Source organism: Gopherus evgoodei, chromosome 6, assembly GCF_007399415.2.
Source record: "Gopherus evgoodei ecotype Sinaloan lineage chromosome 6, rGopEvg1_v1.p, whole genome shotgun sequence".
NCBI classification, from domain to species: domain Eukaryota; kingdom Metazoa; phylum Chordata; order Testudines; family Testudinidae; genus Gopherus; species Gopherus evgoodei.
This window is the reverse complement of record NC_044327.1, coordinates 137453888-137470337: the sequence shown is the minus strand read 5'-3', so window position 1 is coordinate 137470337 and position 16450 is coordinate 137453888. Positions and strand designations below refer to the sequence as shown.

Genomic DNA, 16450 nt, shown 5'->3' with positions numbered 1-16450 from the left:
CTGGCCAGGGCACTGTGCTTCTCCAGTGAAACCAGGGGTCCGTTCCCGCAGTGACAGCTCACCCTCTCTGGGTGTTGGCTCCTGGGGACGTGGTGCCCAGGATCATGCTGCCCAAATTCGGATCCCAAGGGGCCTGTGCAGCTCTTGATTGTTGCTGTGCTCTAGTCCACGGAGCGGTGCTGCTCTAGATTGTGCTGTCTCTGTGTTCTAGAGCATGGAGACCCGCTGCTCTAGAGCACAGGCAGTGTTTTTTTCCTTCCAGGCAAGGAAACCACTGTGGCTGGATTCAATATTGAAGGGTTGCTGCCCGCCAACCTAGGCCGCTATTACCGCTACAGTGGCTCTCTGACCACCCCTCCCTGCTACCAGACGGTGAACTGGACTGTCTTCAACTGGACGGTGCTGCTGTCCAAGAAGCAGGTCCGTCCAGGGGGGTGAGGGCCTCCTTTTCTTCTCTTGGGAGTGGGTGGGACTGTCTGCAGGTGGCTCTGCCACTCCTGTCATGCTCGGAGCTGCGTGCCAGCACCAGCAATGGGTGGGGGCGGCCCATAGGCCACCAGAGACTTCCTGAAGCCAGCCCCCCTCGCACCAGAGTATCGAGGATGGCTGCGTTCATGAGGATCCCAGGGGCAGCTTAGTGACTCCGTTCAACCCTCCCTCTCCAGATCTCGCTGCTGGAGACCACGCTGCAGGGAGACGATGACACGGACCTGCAGAACAACTTCCGGCTAACCCAGCGTCTGCACGGACGGAAAGTCCTAGCGAGTTTCCAGGCATCCCTCAGCCCAAGGAAGGTCCCGCTACCTGGTAAGGAGCTGTGGGATAGGGCTGGGCAGTTCTCTGCTGCATGCCACCCTGACACAGACATGCCTGGCAGAGCAGAACCAGGACACTGGTGTTCCAGGAAAGAATAGCTCCTGTAAGCAAGTGCCAGTGAGCGGTGGGGCCACAACAATGCAATGGGCTTCACTGCTAACCTGACCTGTGGGGAGAGGCATCTTGGTCTCCATGGCCTGCTCTGTCCTGGCCTCACAGCTGACGTGCCAGCAGGGCACAAAAATAATGTGTCTGAACAAATAGTCACAGCAAGTTGTTTGCAGTTTTTGCCAGCTCTCTTCAGGACCAGGCGTTCGGGTGCATGTCCCCAGCCCTGCTAGCCAAAGCCAGGCTGGAACTGCAGGAGAGCAGGACTCTTTGCAACCCCAGAACACACCCTCCAGGCCAGGGGTATTTTGTGGCTCCCACTTCTGGGCCTGGCTATGCCCAGCAGTGCAGGGACATATCCTCTGCCCCACCTCGGAAAGGGCTTGGTCACTTCAGCTTCTTTGAAGCCTTCCCTGGAACACCCCTGCCCCAGCCCAGGTGCTTATTGATCTTCCTGACCCATCAGTGGTCTAGGAAAGCTGCAGTCTCCCTCCCCCACTCCTGGAGCACTCAACAACAGAGGCTGGGCCAAGCGCGTGGCCAAGCCCCAGCGTGTCTCTGTGTCTCACCCACAGACAAAGCCACCCTGTGCATGATACAGCAAGTGTGTACCAGGCGATAACAGAACCATTAATGGCTGTGATACTGCACTGAGTAAATATTTGCCTGGTGGAGCCCCATGATGTGTCACAAAGTCCTAGTGTTTTGGGCCCAGTTTCAGTTACAGCCTGTAGAGCAGACGATTGACCCACCACCAACCACATGTGCTGGTGGATGTGCCGGATCCCTGGCACAGGGAGGGCGGCGGAGGCCTTGGAAATCGCAGTCACTGAGATCGCCCTTCTAGCATACGTCGTGCAGGTGAGGGTGGGTTTCAAGGAGAGACAGTGCAGGCGCCCTAGAAAGAGGGGTCACACGCTGTGGGCTCAGTAAGCCCCAGAGATATCAATCCTGTTGCTGCCCAGCGTGAAGGAGGCAGAAGACTCACTGGAGAAGAATGTGTCCCTGACTCTGCCCGGCGCCTTGATGGGGACTGCTGGGAGCAATAAGGTCTCATCTGTATCTGCACAGACGTAACATGGATCCCTGAAGCAGTGAGGAGGGGAAGGTCTGGGTGCCTCACCTCCACAGGGGCAGCACGAAACCACCAGTGGGCTCTGGCCGGTCCTGCTGCCCCAAACCAGGCCAAGCGGAACCCATCTGTAACCCCTTAGCTGGGGCTGCTCTCTCAGTGCCTCCCACTCAGCAGGCCTGGTGCCCCAGGGAGACAGCAGGAGGGGGCGGGGTGACACGCTAACTGGCTCTTCCTCTGATGTCCCAAACATTACCGGTTAAAACAGGCTCTGGAGGGAATGGAGGCCGGGACACTCCGCCTCACAGGGAGAGGGGCTGGGAAGGGGCTGGCACTATGATGGGCCACAGTGCCTCCTTGACTGCATTGACCATGGCCTGGACAGAGCCGCTTTGGGCAGACGTGGGAATGGGAATGGACTGCAGGCACTGTGGAGCCAGACTCCCTGTGCTTCCGAGAACATGGCCAGGCCGGGGCTGAGCTGCCTCCGGCTGCACATGAGACCAGGCAACTCTGTGGTGGCACTGAGTGTGTTGGCCGTACCAGGAGGCCCCAGCGCTGCACATTGTGAGGGCAGGAGCTGCCCCAGCCATGGCTCCTAGGGTCTGCCCGCCCCTTTCCCAGCCAGGCTTTGAGCACCTGGGGGCACAGTGCGAGTGATTCGTCTTCTACACCCTGGTTAGAGCTTGGCTGCTGCCTTGGGAAATGGCAGAGGATGGTGAGTAGCATCCTTGCAGCTCTGTCCTCGCTAGGGGCTTGCTGGAGTGGTGTGCGGGGCTGTCTCTCACGGCCGCACCAGCTCCCTCTGCAAGTGCTCTGGCTCAGGGGGCACGAAGCCCCCCCCCCTTGTGATGGTGTCTTGGGGGATGGTGATGGTTAGCACAGGGCCGTGTGGGTGCTGTTGGGCCCCCACCGCCCAACTGGCTGGGCTTGCTCTGCTTGCTTTGCTGTAGGCGCTGAACTGCAGCAAAAGCTGATGCTGTTGGTAACATGGCTAAGGGCTCATTTCCTTGTGTGCCTCTTTAATTTCTGCTGGCTGGGCATCCGGGCTTCCGACCCTTCTGGGATGGTGCTCACGAGCTGGGACCCTGATGCAGCATGCACCCACGGGCCAGGGCTCTGCTGGAACACCTCAGAGCCACTCACCCACTCTTGGGCCTCTATGGCTCCCAGATGTTAAAGAGCCCTGGAGGTCGGGGAGGGAGATGGCTAGACCCAGATAATGCATCTCTGCTGTCTTTGGGGCAGGTGCCGCAGCTCAGAGGGACAGATTCCCTCTGGCAAGTTCCTGGCCCACTGGTTGCTGGGTGGAGAGGTCCCCAGGCTCAGTGGAAGGAGGCCCTCCCAGAGCAGTGCCCTCTGGCTCCAGCCTGGCCCTGCGCATCTCTGTCAGGCTGTAGCAGGGTGTGGATCTTGGCTCGGGGTTGTGAATGCGAGAGGGAGGAAGGTGCCTTTTGCTGCAGGGTTCAGGGCTTTCTTCGTGGCTGCCTGCTGCTCAGCATGACTCTTCCAGCCAGGCTGGGCCCAGGTCCCCAGTCTGAGCCAGACCCCTGTCTCTGCCACCCAGGTGCTGTGGGCAGTGCTTATGGGAGGGGTGGGCAAACTGTGGCCTAGGGGCTACATCAGGCCCTTCAGACATTTTAATCTGGCCCTTGAGTTCCTGCTGGGAAGCAGGGTTGGGGGCTTACTCCACACAGCTCCTGGAAGCAGCGGCACATCCCCCCTCTGGCTCCTATGCATAGGGACAGCCAGGGGGCTCCACATGCTGCCCCCGCCCCAAGTGGCGCCCCCACAGCTCCCATTGGCCAGCAAACAGGGCCAATGGAAGCTGTAGGGGGCGGCACCTGCAGATGGGGCAGTGCGCAGACCCGCCTGGCTGTGCTTCCACTTAGGAGCCGGAGAGGGGACATGCTGCTGCTTCTGGGAGCTGCTGGAGGTAAGTGCCGCTCAGAGCCACTAACCTCCTCCTGCACCCCAACCCCCTGTCCCAGCCCAGAGCCCCCTCCCACACCCTGAACTCCTCATTTCTGGCCCCATCTCAGAGCCCACACCCCCAGCTGGAGCCCTCACACACTCCCTCCTGCACCCCAATCCCCAATTTTGTGAGCATTCATGGCCCACCATACAATTTCCATACCCAGATGTGGCCCTTGGACCAAAGTTTGCCTACCCCTGGCCTACGGGCATGCAGTCCCAAAGGAGGCTGCGTCCCCAGCAGGGAATCAGGCAAAGCTGAGCCTAACAGAGGCTTGTGCCAAACACATGGGGCACAGCAGTCAGAGCACTGACATTACCTGCCTGGCTGCTAATGCAGCGTCCTGCCCCATTAATCAGGGCTTGGGACGGGGCAGGTGGGAGCGTTCTGGTAAGAGCCCAAAGCTGCCTGCATGGTGGTACGAGGGGTAGGGATGGCCTGGGCACAGGATTCGGCGCGTCCTTGCCACAGGAGGTTGAACTCAGTGTGTCTCTGGGCTGCTTAGTGGGCAGGAGGAGACTGTGAAGGTTGCTGGGACCAGGTTTGGGCTGTTCCTGGCTTTGGTGCAGGCACTCCAGGGGAGTTGCTAGGTATACCTGGGCTGTGGGGGTGATCCCAGGGGGTGCTGGGAGGCCCCTGGAGCATGTGTGTTTGAGTCCCTGTATCTCACCACAGACGGTGGAGTTGCCCCCATGACGCCCGCCCCTGACAGTGCCACAGAGAGAAGCATGGACAAAGTTCCCGGAACAGGTACCGCTCGCCTCCTGGCGGCTTTTGTTATCTCCTTGGGGGCTGGATCGGGCTCCCCCATCTGTCCTGCTTGTCTCCCTGCAGCCAGCACAGTTGTAGTGATTGGGGCAGGGGGCGGGGGTGGCTCTATCTTGTCTGGGCAGTCAGAGCCTCTGCTGGGGTTCTGGGCCAGAGGCTTCTGGGCTCTGAGGCGCAGTGTGCCCTGACTCTGCTGGTGGCTGGGTGCGGCTGTGGCTCCGTGTGGGTTGGGTGCTCCTGAGGGGCAGGGGCTCGGGGCTGGCTCTGTGGCTGGCTAGGGGGGATGAATGGCTCTGCTCCTGGGGGGTGGGGGCGGGGCTTGCTGGAGGGAGGGGCTCAGGGCTGTCTCAATGGCTGGCTGTGGGGGGGATGGGCTCTGTTATGCTATTCCCAGGGGTCTCTTTGGGGGGGTGGGGGGATGGGAGTGTCAGTAGCTAGTTTGTCCCCTGTATCTCAGACTCTTGCTGGCTGGGGTGTTTTGGTTTTTTAACGCCATCTGGGGGGAGATAGACCATGAAGGGCCTTGAAAGGGAAGCAAGGAGGCAGATGTTGGATGTGCTAGAGCAGTGGTTCTCAACCAGGGGTCTGGGGCCCCCTGGGGGTGCCACCAAGCAGGGCCAGCATTAGACTTGCTGAGGCCCAGGGCAGAAAGCTGCATGGGGCTGAAGCCCATAGCCCTGAGCCCTGCCACTCGGGGCTGAAGCTGAAACCTCAGCAATGTAGCTTTGCAGGGGCCCCTATGGCGTAGGGCCCCAGGCAATTGCCTAGCTTGCTATCCCCAACATCGGCCTTGGCTTTTACATGCAGAAGACCAGTTGTGGTGGCAGAGGTGGGCCATGGAGTTTTTCTAGTGTTGAGGGAAGGTGGCAGAAACAAAAAGGGTGAGAACCTCTGTGCTAGAGAAGAGGGCAGCAATGCAGGGATCTGTGGTCAGAGCGACAGGCTAGGAAATCAGCTTTGTAACAGCATTCCCAATGCGTATGAGATGGCAGGGTGAGACGTGTCAAGACTGGCACAGTAATTGAGACATGAGCTGATGTGGTTTAGCTTGTGGATGGATAAGAAAGGTTGTATCTTAGTGATGTTTTGCAAAAAAAGCTGCGAGACTTAGACTCAGTCTGGATGTGAGGAACTAGAGAGCGTCCGAGTCAATGATGACACCCCGGTGACAGGCCTGAGTGACAAGCAGGGTTGTGGTGTTGTCCATTGTGGTCAGGAAAGGAGGTAGCGGAGTTGTGTGTTCAGGGGAGATTAAGAGCTCTGGTTTAGCCATGTTGCACTTGAGCTGATGGTGAGACAGCCAGGAAGCGATGTCAGCGAGACAAGCTGAGATGTTAGTGTGTACAGAAAGAGACTGGTCCGTGAATCACAGTCGTAGAGCTGGTATTATGTTTGCAGATGAAATTACTCAGAGTGAGGTGTAGCAGGAGACGCAAAGGCGCCCAAGGCCAGAGCCCTGAGGAACTCCTCAGACAGCTGAAGTGGGACTGAGGAGGAAGTTCGGTTGGAGAGGTGGGAGGAGACTCAGGGAGGGCAGAGTCACAGAAGCCCAGGCAGGACAAGGCTTCAAAGAGAGCATGGGTGACTGCAGGGCAGGCAGCTGACAGGTCAAGGCGGATGGGTCTGAGCCTAGGCTAAGAGGTCATTACAGACTTGGATGAGTGTGAAATGCAAGGAACAAGAGCCAGGGTGGAGGGGAACTCCAGCCAGCGAGCGCAAACCTTGTGTTCAGTGGCCTTAGAACTGAAAGGGAACTGGGCTCATTTGTTACGATGGGAGAGACTAAAGCATGCTGCCAGCCATAGGAAGATGTTGTCACAGAGGGGCACGCACCAGAGGCCAGTGAGATTACAGAGAAGGGTAAAAGAGGGAATGAAAGTGGCCCAGGGGAGCAGATGGTCCTGGGGCTCAAGGAGGCGAGCAGATAAGAAATTTCGGCCTCTGTTCTCGAGGAGAAGGCAGCGAGAGGTGTAGGAGGCAAAGGGAAGGCAAGCTGAAAGGGGGAAGGTCCTGTTATCATTTGTCAATCTGCTCTTGGAAGAAATAGCCGTGCCCCTTTGGGGAGAAAGCAGTGGAGGCAGAAGGAGGGGAGGGTTTGAGGAGTGAGTCAAAGGTGGCGAAAAGAGGGCTGGGACCGTGGGGGTGCGATTCAGGTAAGGTGGAGATGTAGCGTTGGTTAGCAAGGCTGCTGGCAGCGCTGAAAGAGGCGCTAACAGATTTGTAATGGTCTGCCTCGCTGGGATGCTCAGGGTATTTCTGGATTTCCAGGGCTCCGTGATGGAGTTTTAGGCTATTCCTTGATTGAAAGCAAGGATTGTGGGTGACCCTTGGCTGGAAAAGCCCCTCCCCCCAGTTTGTGCATGTCTGAGCCCCTGTAATCTCACCCCCGAGGGCAGCAATCCCCCCGTGACTCCTGCCCCTGAAGATGCTGCAGGGGGAAGCACCGACAAAGCGCCTGAAGAAGGTATTGCTCCCCTTGGTGGCTGGAGCTGGTTCTCCCATCTCTGTGCTTCCCACCTGCCTGCAGCTAGCACAGCTGCTGGGAAGGGCTCTCCTAGGGCCAGTCGGAGTCAGAGCCTCTGCTGGGCGTCTGGGGTTTGGTGCTGGGATTGTCCCGTGTTGGGTTTGGCTTGAGGACTGTCCTAGCCTGAGCTCTGGTGGTGGCTGGGGGGTGATAGGCTGTGTGGGTGGAGGTCTCTCCAGTGCTAGAGGGGCCCTGGGCTCTGGCAATGGCAAGTGGAGGGGGGGGGATGGGATGGTTTCTCTGGAGTGGAAAGGGCTCTAGGTACATGGGCACTGGAATAATAAACAACATCCACACTTTGTCCATGAGGCACTTTCAGGCTGTTTGGGCATTCTGGGACCTGGGCACTCCCCTGCACACACCCTGAGTTCTTGCCATGCTCTCCAGTGCCCAGTGCCACACCCTTGAACTCCTGGTCTTGGCCTTTGAGGCCCTTTATCACTTGAAGGACTCGGTGATTATGGCAGATGAACACTGGCACAGGAATGCCCAGCATGATGGTAACAAAACCTGATCCTTGCCTGCCGGGTGCTATTACCTCTGCATATGGCATCGCTGAACACTGTGTCCGGCTCCGGAGGCCAAGGGGATGTTGGAAAATAGGAAAAGGTTCAGGGAAGAGTTGTGAGTGTTCAAGATCTGGAAAATCTGCTTTGGAGAGAGACTAAATAAACTCAGCCAAAAGAAGGCTAAGAAGTGACTGATCACATTCTACAATTACCTACACAAGGAACAAAGGGCTCTTAATTCTACCAGACAAAGGCAGAATGAGCTATCAGCTGCAGCCAGACAAATCCAGACTAGCACTAAGGCACAAATATTTAGCGGTGAGAGTGATTGTGCCAATATTTAATGGTGTGTGACTGTTTGAAAAGGTTAAACAGAATGACCCAGGTAATTACTGGCTTATCAGGCTGACGTTGTTCCTGGGCAAAATAATTGGGCAGCTGATATGGGACTGGATTCATAAAGAATTAAAGTGAGTGTGTGTAATATAATCAATGCCAATCAAAGTGGGTTTATGGAAAATGGATTTTGTCAAATGACCGTGGTAAATACTGATGACAACAGCCAGACTTCTGTATGGGATTTGACTTGGTACCACAGGACATTTAGATTAAGAAACTAGAACAGGGGTAGGCAACCTATGGCATGCGTGCCAAAGGCGGCACCCGGGCTGATTTTCAGTGGCACTCACACTGCCCAGGTCCTGGCCACTGGTCCGGGGGGCTCTGCATTTTAATTTAATTTTAATGAAGCTTCTTAAACATTTTAAAAACCTTATTTACTTTACATACAACAATAGTTTAGTTATATATTATAGACTTATAGAAAGAGACCTTCTAAACACGTTAAAACATATTACCGGCACGCAGAACCTTAAATCAGAGTGAATAAATGAAGACTTAGCACAGCACTTCTGAAAGGTTGCCGACCCCTGAACTAGAATGATATACAGTGAATATGGCACACAGCTGGATTAAAAACTGGTTAACTTATAGATCTCAAAATGTAACTGGGAATCATCAAACGGGTGGGTTTTCAGTGGGGTCCTACAGTCATGAGTTCCTGGCCTTATGTTATTTAACATTTTTATCAATTACCTAGCAGAAAATGTAACATCATCACTGATAAAATTTGACACAAAAATTGGTGGGGGCAGTGGTAAATAATGAAGAGCACAGGCCACTGACACTGGGAGGGGGATTGCTTGGAATCTCGGCGCAAGCACACAGTATGTGTACAACTAGGAACAGAACAATGCAGGATCACAGGCTGCAGCCTGCATGTACTGCGCAGGGGACTCAGTCCTGGGAAGCAGTGACTCTGGAAAAGCCTTGGGGGTGGCTGTGGTGGGGAATCAGCTCCACATGAGGGGCCAGTACAATAGCGTGGCCCCGAAGAGCGAATGTGACCCTGGGATGCATAACCAGGGGAATCGTGAGTAGGGGCAGAGAGTTCATTTTATCTCTGTATTTGACACTGATGCAGCCGCTGCTGGAATAGTGTGTCCAGTACCAGTGCCCACACTTGAAGGATGGATGAAAGTTGGAGAGGGTTGACAGGCACACGAGAATGATGAAACCCTGTCCTATAGTGATAAACTGGAGCAAAGTCATTTTTAGCTTAACAAAGATGAAGTTAAAGGGTAACGATCACAGTCCATCAGTACCGGCAGAGGGAACAGAAAATTGCTGATAGATGGCCTGTCAGTCTAGCAGACAAAAGTATAACACGATCTAGAGGGTGCATGTTGAAGGTGGGCCGACACTGGGTGGAGGTTTCCATGGGAGCCGGGCACAGGTATTTCTAAGAGGCCCCTGAATTGTGGGTTGTTTGAAGTCCCTGTAATCTCTACACATGTGGTAGGGCTTCCCCTGTGACTCCTGCCCCCAAAGATGCTGCAGGGGCAAGCATCAGCGATGTTCCTGGACGGTATCACCTTCCTGCTGGCTCGTTAGCCCCAGGGGTTGACACTGAAACTCCCATGTCTGTCCTTTCCCTCTCCCTGCAGCCAGCACAGCTGCTGGAGGGAAGCGGGGGGCACCTCACGTGCTAGGCATATTTGGGAACGTTGCTGGAGTTCTGGGCTTCTCTTTGTCACGCCTGGCTCAGGGGAACTAGCATTTCCCAAGCTGTGTTGCTGGCTGGGTTTTGGCACAGTTCCTGTTTGGGCAGGAGGGTCTCTCGGGAAGGGAGCTCTGGCAGAGGCTAGATTGGTGATGGTCATGGCCAAAGGACTGTCGAACCGCACCCCCCTCCCCAGGGGAGGGTGTGTGTGAGGGTCTCCCAGTGCCATTGTGTGTGTGATGGAGGCATTGCTGCGGGCGTGAGATGTTCCCAGTTGGGCTCTGGGATTCCCTGAACTATTCCCTATTCACCTGAGTACGAGGAAGAAATGGAGCAGAGGCCAAGCCCCAGGGAGCAGCTGAGCCATGCCGAAGGACCAATTAGCTGGGCTTAAAGCAGTGGCATTGCTGGGGCTGGTTGTGTGCAGAGGGGGAGAATGTCCCTGCTCGAAGGAGAGGGGCAGCCATGGGGGCAGGGGACAATCACAGCTCTGCTGGAGGCAGTTACTCTTCAAAGTTGTTTTACCAAAGATGAAATAAAAGGGGGCATTGCACTGTGACAGGACACGCCTGTTATTTGCTGCAGCCAGCCCCCCCCGCCCCCACGCCCTCCGGCGGCCTGCTCACAGTGTTGCCTCTATTGCAGGTGCTGGCTGCCCACCATGCGCAGGTAAGGCTGGGCCCAGGCCCCACACCCCAAGGATGGGGCAGAGGCAAAAGAGGAGTTCTCAAACTGGGGGTTGGGACCCCTCAGGGGGTTAGGAGCTTATTACATGGGAGGTCACAAGCTGTCAGCCTCCACCCCAAATCCCACTTTGCCTCTAGCATTTGTAATGGTATTTAATACATTAGAAGTTGTTTTTAATTTAGTGGGGGGGATCACACTCAGAGGCTTGTTATGTGAAAGAGGTCCCCAGTACAAGTTTGAGAACTGCTGCCTGAACACCAGCTTGTAGGGGGAGGGCACTTGGATTAGCCGCTAGGCCAGGGCAGTGGCGGGGGGTGGGTGGTACCTACTTCCCTAAGGCACACCATGCTGGGGGCAAGGGGGAGTTGGCTGTGTGCTAGGAAAGAGCCTGGCACTGCACATGGGGGTGCGGGTGCACACAGAGATTGGGTGTGCGCAGATTTCAGTGACCACATGCTGGGATGGGCGGGGGGGGCGGGGCAGGCTTGCATACTGGGATAGGATGGGGGGCAGGCTTAGTGGGCACATGATGGCTGGACAGTGGGCTGGGGGGGGTTGTACATAGGGTGGGGGGTAATAGTGGTTCCTGTGATATTGGCACCTGCCCCTGCCCAGCCTCACCTGCTGTGTGTTTCTCCCCCTGCCCCTGCCAATGTTTCATGTTTAGATTCAGAAAAACAGCTGGGCTTTGCCCTACAGACTGGTGAGTACTCCCGGATGGGCTGCCCTGGCCTCCCCCCGAATTCCCTGGCCTAGGGCCACCCAGCTTCTGCTACCTCTGCCTCCTGCCCCAGGCCACATAGCCTCCCCTAGCCTGGGGCTACCCAGCTTCTGTCAACTCCCCCACCCTTGCCCTGGCTCTCCTGGCCTCTCTCTGTCCCTGTGCTGTGGCACCCCAGCCCTGCTCAGAGCCACTAACTTCCTCCTCCCCTCCCTGGGAGCACCGCTTGGCTTGGTCCCACTCTCCCAAGGCTAGAGTTCTCCCTCCCTGTCTGTGTCTGGTGCCTAACCCCCCTCACTCGCCTGTGTCTGCAGCGGACGTGCTGGCCGGTCTCTTTGGGGCTCTCTTCGCAGTCACGGCTCTGGCCTTCCTCATCTACATCCACAGGCAGCGGAGCCAGAACAGGAGGTGAGAGCTAGGAGCCTGACATACTCCAATCCCGTGTCCCTGTATGCAGGAACTACTCCTCCTAATCCCCCACCCTTCTCCCTCTCTCCTGAAACCCCAGTCTATGATTCTCCAATGCTGCCCCCCCAGTGCCCTACCCTGCAAAGGCTGGGAGAGTCGCAGCCCCCCTGGTAGCAGCCACTCCTGTGTGTAGGCAGAGTGCTCAGCCCCAGCCAGGGGGTAGGGTGGGGAGCACCTGCCCCATAATGCAGAAGGGGGGCTGCCAGGGAGCTGCAAGTGATGCCCTACTGTTCTCCCTTCCCTGCAGGCCGGACTCTCACCCCAAGCCCAACATCATCTACACAGCAGCCACCACAGACGAGAACACGGTGTAGACGCTGCCCTGCGAGGCACATGGAATGTAGACCAGTCCACACATCCTCGGGCTCAGCCAGCCGGACCCTGCCACTCGCGGCCAGCCCAGCACGCCCTCCCTCCCCACCAGGGGGCCTGAGCAGCAGGGGCCCCTCCTCTGGGGCCTTCACTCCTTGTGGCCCGGTTACCTGCACTGAGGCTCAGCAGAGACGGAGGGGAAAAACTCTGCCCCTTTCACAGATACAATAAAATAAATGAAATAAAAACCGGTTGCTATGCCAGCCCTGCCTCTGCTGCAGGAGCTATTGCCCACGGGGGCCAGGGCCCTCCTGCCCTTGCAGTGACAGCCCTGCCTCTGCTGTGGGATTGCCCCATGCAGATACCCCAGACCGGGGCGAGGAAGCACCCCTGTGCAGGACCAGCTGCCCACAGCAGCACAGCAGATGGCTCCAGCTAGAGCAGCCAGGAAGCCCCAGGCGTGGGAGTTAGCAAGGGGTGATTGTTACAGGCTAGCAGGGGATGTGTCCTCCCTCACCGGGCTGGGGGTGCAGGAACCAGATTGATGGTCCCATTGCCTGGGGTTAGTAAAGAACCAGTGGGACATTCCCCCAACTGTCAGGGTACAGGCTCCAGCAACCTGGGCCAATCCCAACATGGGGGTCGCTGCAGCTGGGCTTTGCCTTCCTGTCCCACCCAGAGCTCTCATGCAGCTGCTCTGCCCCCTGCCCATGGCTGCATTGCAGGGGCAAGTGCAGCTCAGCCAGGAGAAGTAATTGCCATGAGGCCTGTTACAGGTGGGAGGGGAGTTCCCATGGCCACTGGCCTGCCCCCCAGGGCTCAGCAACCAGACACTCTGCATGCAGCAGCAGAGGCTAGACAGCCACTGTCCAGCCAGAGACGGGAAGCCAGTGCCCAGCTTCCTGTGACCCTCCAGTGAGGCTTGTTAACGTGCCAGCCTGGAGCCCCGCGTCCACCTGGCAACATCCAACCAGAGCCCCACTCACCTACTCGATGCCAGCACCAGGGGCCATGGTACTGACTGACACCTAATGGCCATGTGGAGTCCCTGCAGCACTTCTGTAACGAACAAGAACCCAAGGGAAATAAGCCAGACCTCCCCCTCCCTGCAGCGACACAGCCCCTCTCTCCTCCCCCTCCCCTGACTATCTACAAACCTCCCCTCCCAATGACAGTGTGGTTGAGCAGACACAGCACTGGACCAGGGCTCAGAACAGCCAGGCTCCCCCACTCACCTGTTGGGTGACCTTAGACAAGTCAATTCCGTGCCCGTGCTTTGGTTTCCCCAGCTGTAAAACAAGGATAACGACCCTGCCCCTACCTGTGAAACACTCCATATGAGCTGGGTACTAGCCCAACTTCCCACTCCCAGCATGGCAGGTGCACTGCATGCGCAGGACCCATCCTCCACAGCCACACACAAATTCTCTTTGAGGCTGGTATTTCTCTTTATTGATATAAAAGCCCATTACAAACTCAGCCAGTCTTGGCTCTCGGCCCTGGCGCCTCTGCACGGCTACCAGGCTCCCAGCTCCCAATTACACCCCACATCCCCAGGGCTGGTGCCAGCTCAGGCGCCTCATATCCACCCCACCAGAGAGATGGGCAGGGTCACTGATAAACCTCTGTGACCGCCCCTCCTCCCCGCATTTCTGCTGGAGTCATGCAGCTACCAGCTATGCTGTGCCAGCACCACCTGACCCCCGCTTCCCATACCAGCATCTTAGCAACAGTCCTTTGTCCCTACTCATCCCCGCCTCCCTCCCCATGCCAGTGCTGGGCATCCAGTCAGCCTCATCCTTTGCCCCCCATCTGTCCTGCACTTCCCACACGAATGCCACCCACCTTCCCAGGCCAGTACCTGGCAGTCTGTCCCCTACCAGCAGCCAGGCACTCGGGGCCAGGGCTGGGAATTCAGTCCCGTGATACAGCCACTCCCGGGCAAGGGGAAAGGACGTTGCAGCTCCTTAATGCCTGACATCCCCAGCTTGGCCCTTTGACGTATCCTTGCAAACGTCCACAGGCCAGTGCTGCTCATTTGCCCCTCAGCCCAGCCCACTGCTGGCCAGATCACAGACTTCTGGGGCTGAGAAGGACTCCCCCTGTATGAGGCAGAGAGCACCCACCCCACATACACTGGTTGTGGGGCAGGCGCAGTGAGTTCTGTAGAACCCCTCACACCACGTGTCTTTCAACGGTGGGCTAAACCAGTTCATGTCCACAGCATGGAGGGAGAGGGGTTGGTAGGACAGGGTGAACAGCCCCCGGCTATCAGACAGTCTGCTGGCTACTCCCTGGCTGCAGGAGCCCCTGGACACCTGCCTCCAGCAGGGACGAATGGGGGTCCCCCGATCACAGAAAAGAGAAATGATATTGCAGAGAAGGCAACTGTAGGTCCCAGCTGACAGCACCAGAGGGCGGGCAGGGCAGGCAGGGAGCAGCTGAGGGAGAGAGCTCCTGATGGACCCTCAGGATCCTGGCTGGGGGCTTGTCTCACTCTGCTGCCCTATGGAGAAGCAAAGGCGAGGGAGTGAGTTCAGGTACCAAGCTTACAGGGTTCCAGAGCAGGTCATTTCCTGTCCTATTCTCACAGAAAAGGGGCAGCACCCTGATCACCCTGATGAATAGCCCCAGATTGGGGTATTTCCCCACTTGCTAGTGCCAGGAAAGCGTTAACATCTCTGCTGAAGGGGCTCAGATCAAAGGAGGCCACATCCTCCTTAACACTGGGAGTAGCCCCTCCGGGCATTCCCTTTCCTACCCCTCAGAGGCAGGGTCTCGGGCAGGGCTCCTCCTCTGGACGTGGGGCTGGACCAGATACTCACCCTGCAGGGATCGGAGCAGGTTCTGAGTGCAGCCTCCTGACAGGACGTAGGCCCATGCAGCTGTGGCAAACATCAGCAGGTAAGAGGGGATGAGGCTGCCCAAGTACAGGGGGTTCCAGAATGTCTGGGAGGAGAGCAGCAAACAGAGTGAGAGGAGGGGACGAGCCGGGGGAAGCCCCAGAGCCAGTTATGCCAGAGCTGGCCTCCCCACGAGCCCTGGCCTGCTTGGCTCAGGCCCCCTCAGTGCTCTAACCTCCTTCCCTGACACTCCTGGCTCTGCACCTGGCTGGGGCACAGTGCTCTGAGGGGTGTGGGGTTGGCGTGCCCACAGGGCCTCTCTGGTCTGCAGCAGGACAGCACTGCCCCACAGAACTAGGGGTCCTGCAGGCTCCTCTGGAGCATTTGGAGTTTGAAGTGCAAGCGTGTTATGTCTCTCACTGGCAGGCGTCAGTACCTGGAGGCTGCCTCTGGCCGTTCGCACTAGTGCAGGGTCCCACAAGTGATTCCCTGGAGCAACGGTCATGGGGGAACACCAAGTTTCTCCTGCAAGCAGGGACTGACTATCTGTGCATGCGGTACCCATCCTGACAGGGCCCACATCCTGAGGGCCCCACCCCGCCCACACCTGCCAAATAGTAATTCCTGGCCCAGAACTGCCCACCCTGTCCCCTGCTGCACTCAGGCAGCAGAGACACAGTGGTGTGGGAGCAGTCTGCTCAGCTGCCCACGTCTCCGGTTTGCCTTGCCCACACTCACCAGTCCTGACACGATGAGGTGAGTGAAGATGACGGCCACCATCTCCCACCAGCGCTGGGTCTCACAGCCGTGGAAGAAGAGGATTCCCCAAAAGGTGTGAAGGAAAATCATCACCATGGTCATGAAGGCTGTGAGGAGGAGCAGAGGCAGTCACGGCCAGGATGGCGAGGCTGCCCCAGGCAGAGTCAAGGCCATGGCAGGGGGGGGCACCATCAACAGAGGGTGAGAACTGGCTTTACCTGAGGGGCAGCGTAGGGCACTGATATGGGGAGCAGTGGTGATGAGGGGATGGGTGGGGTGTGAGCAGGATGTCCATGGGTGATGAAGGTGTGGGGAGGCAGTAGGCAGGCAGTTCAAGGGGCTGTGGCAGTGGGGTGCCTTGAGGAGGAGGCAGTGGTGGGAGGGCAGTGTGGGTGAAAAGAGGGTCGGTGGTGGTGTTAGTGGAGACATGGCAGGAGTGGGGAGCAGACATGGGTTGGGTGCAGTGCAGGTGGGGGGCGGGGGGAGGGACTGCTACACCCATTGCTTCACTGAGATCGGGAAGCAGAGCTGCAACCCGCTCTTGTGTGTGTTCCAATTCCAATATCTCTTTTTTGAGACGGGGTGGCCACATCTTGAATACTGTGTGCAGATGTGGTCATACCAGGGATTTATATAGCAGCAACATGATATTTTCTCTTATCGCCTCTCGCTTTCTTAATGATGCCCAACATTCCGGTCACTTTTTTGACTGCCGCTGCACACTGAGTGGATGTTTTCAGAAACTACTCACAAGGACTCCAAGATCTTTCTTGAGTGGGAACAGTTAATTTAGACCCCAACATTTTATACATATAGTTGAGATTAT

The 16450-nt window shown here is 57.2% G+C and overlaps 2 protein-coding genes across 9 annotated transcripts in view; one reads left to right on the top strand and one right to left on the bottom strand.

Moving 5' to 3' along the window:
• Positions 1-12272, top strand: part of CA9 (carbonic anhydrase 9) — a 34220-nt gene extending 21948 nt beyond the window's left edge. For both annotated transcript variants that reach the window (XM_030565742.1, XM_030565741.1), the window contains 7 exons: positions 263-420; positions 666-807; positions 4647-4721; positions 10480-10503; positions 11189-11224; positions 11557-11650; positions 11958-12272. In XM_030565742.1, the coding sequence (XP_030421602.1) occupies positions 263-420; positions 666-807; positions 4647-4721; positions 10480-10503; positions 11189-11224; positions 11557-11650; positions 11958-12024 (596 nt within the window). In that variant the 3' untranslated portion in view covers positions 12025-12272. The remainder of the gene's footprint in view (positions 1-262; positions 421-665; positions 808-4646; positions 4722-10479; positions 10504-11188; positions 11225-11556; positions 11651-11957) is intronic.
• A 1174-nt stretch (positions 12273-13446) lies between these two features.
• LOC115653067 (gamma-secretase subunit Aph-1b-like) overlaps positions 13447-16450 on the bottom strand; it is a 33969-nt gene continuing 30965 nt past the window's right edge. For 4 of the 7 annotated variants that reach the window (XM_030565743.1, XM_030565744.1, XM_030565748.1 and 1 more), the window contains 2 exons: positions 15604-15731; positions 13447-14528 (listed from right to left, as the gene is read on the bottom strand). In XM_030565743.1, coding sequence (XP_030421603.1) covers positions 14310-14528; positions 15604-15731 — 347 coding nt within the window. In that variant the 3' untranslated portion in view covers positions 13447-14309. Of the gene's footprint in view, positions 14529-14847; positions 14972-15603; positions 15732-16450 lie in introns of all 7 variants that reach the window. The other 3 variants (XM_030565745.1, XM_030565749.1, XM_030565747.1) reach the window with 2 other exon arrangements.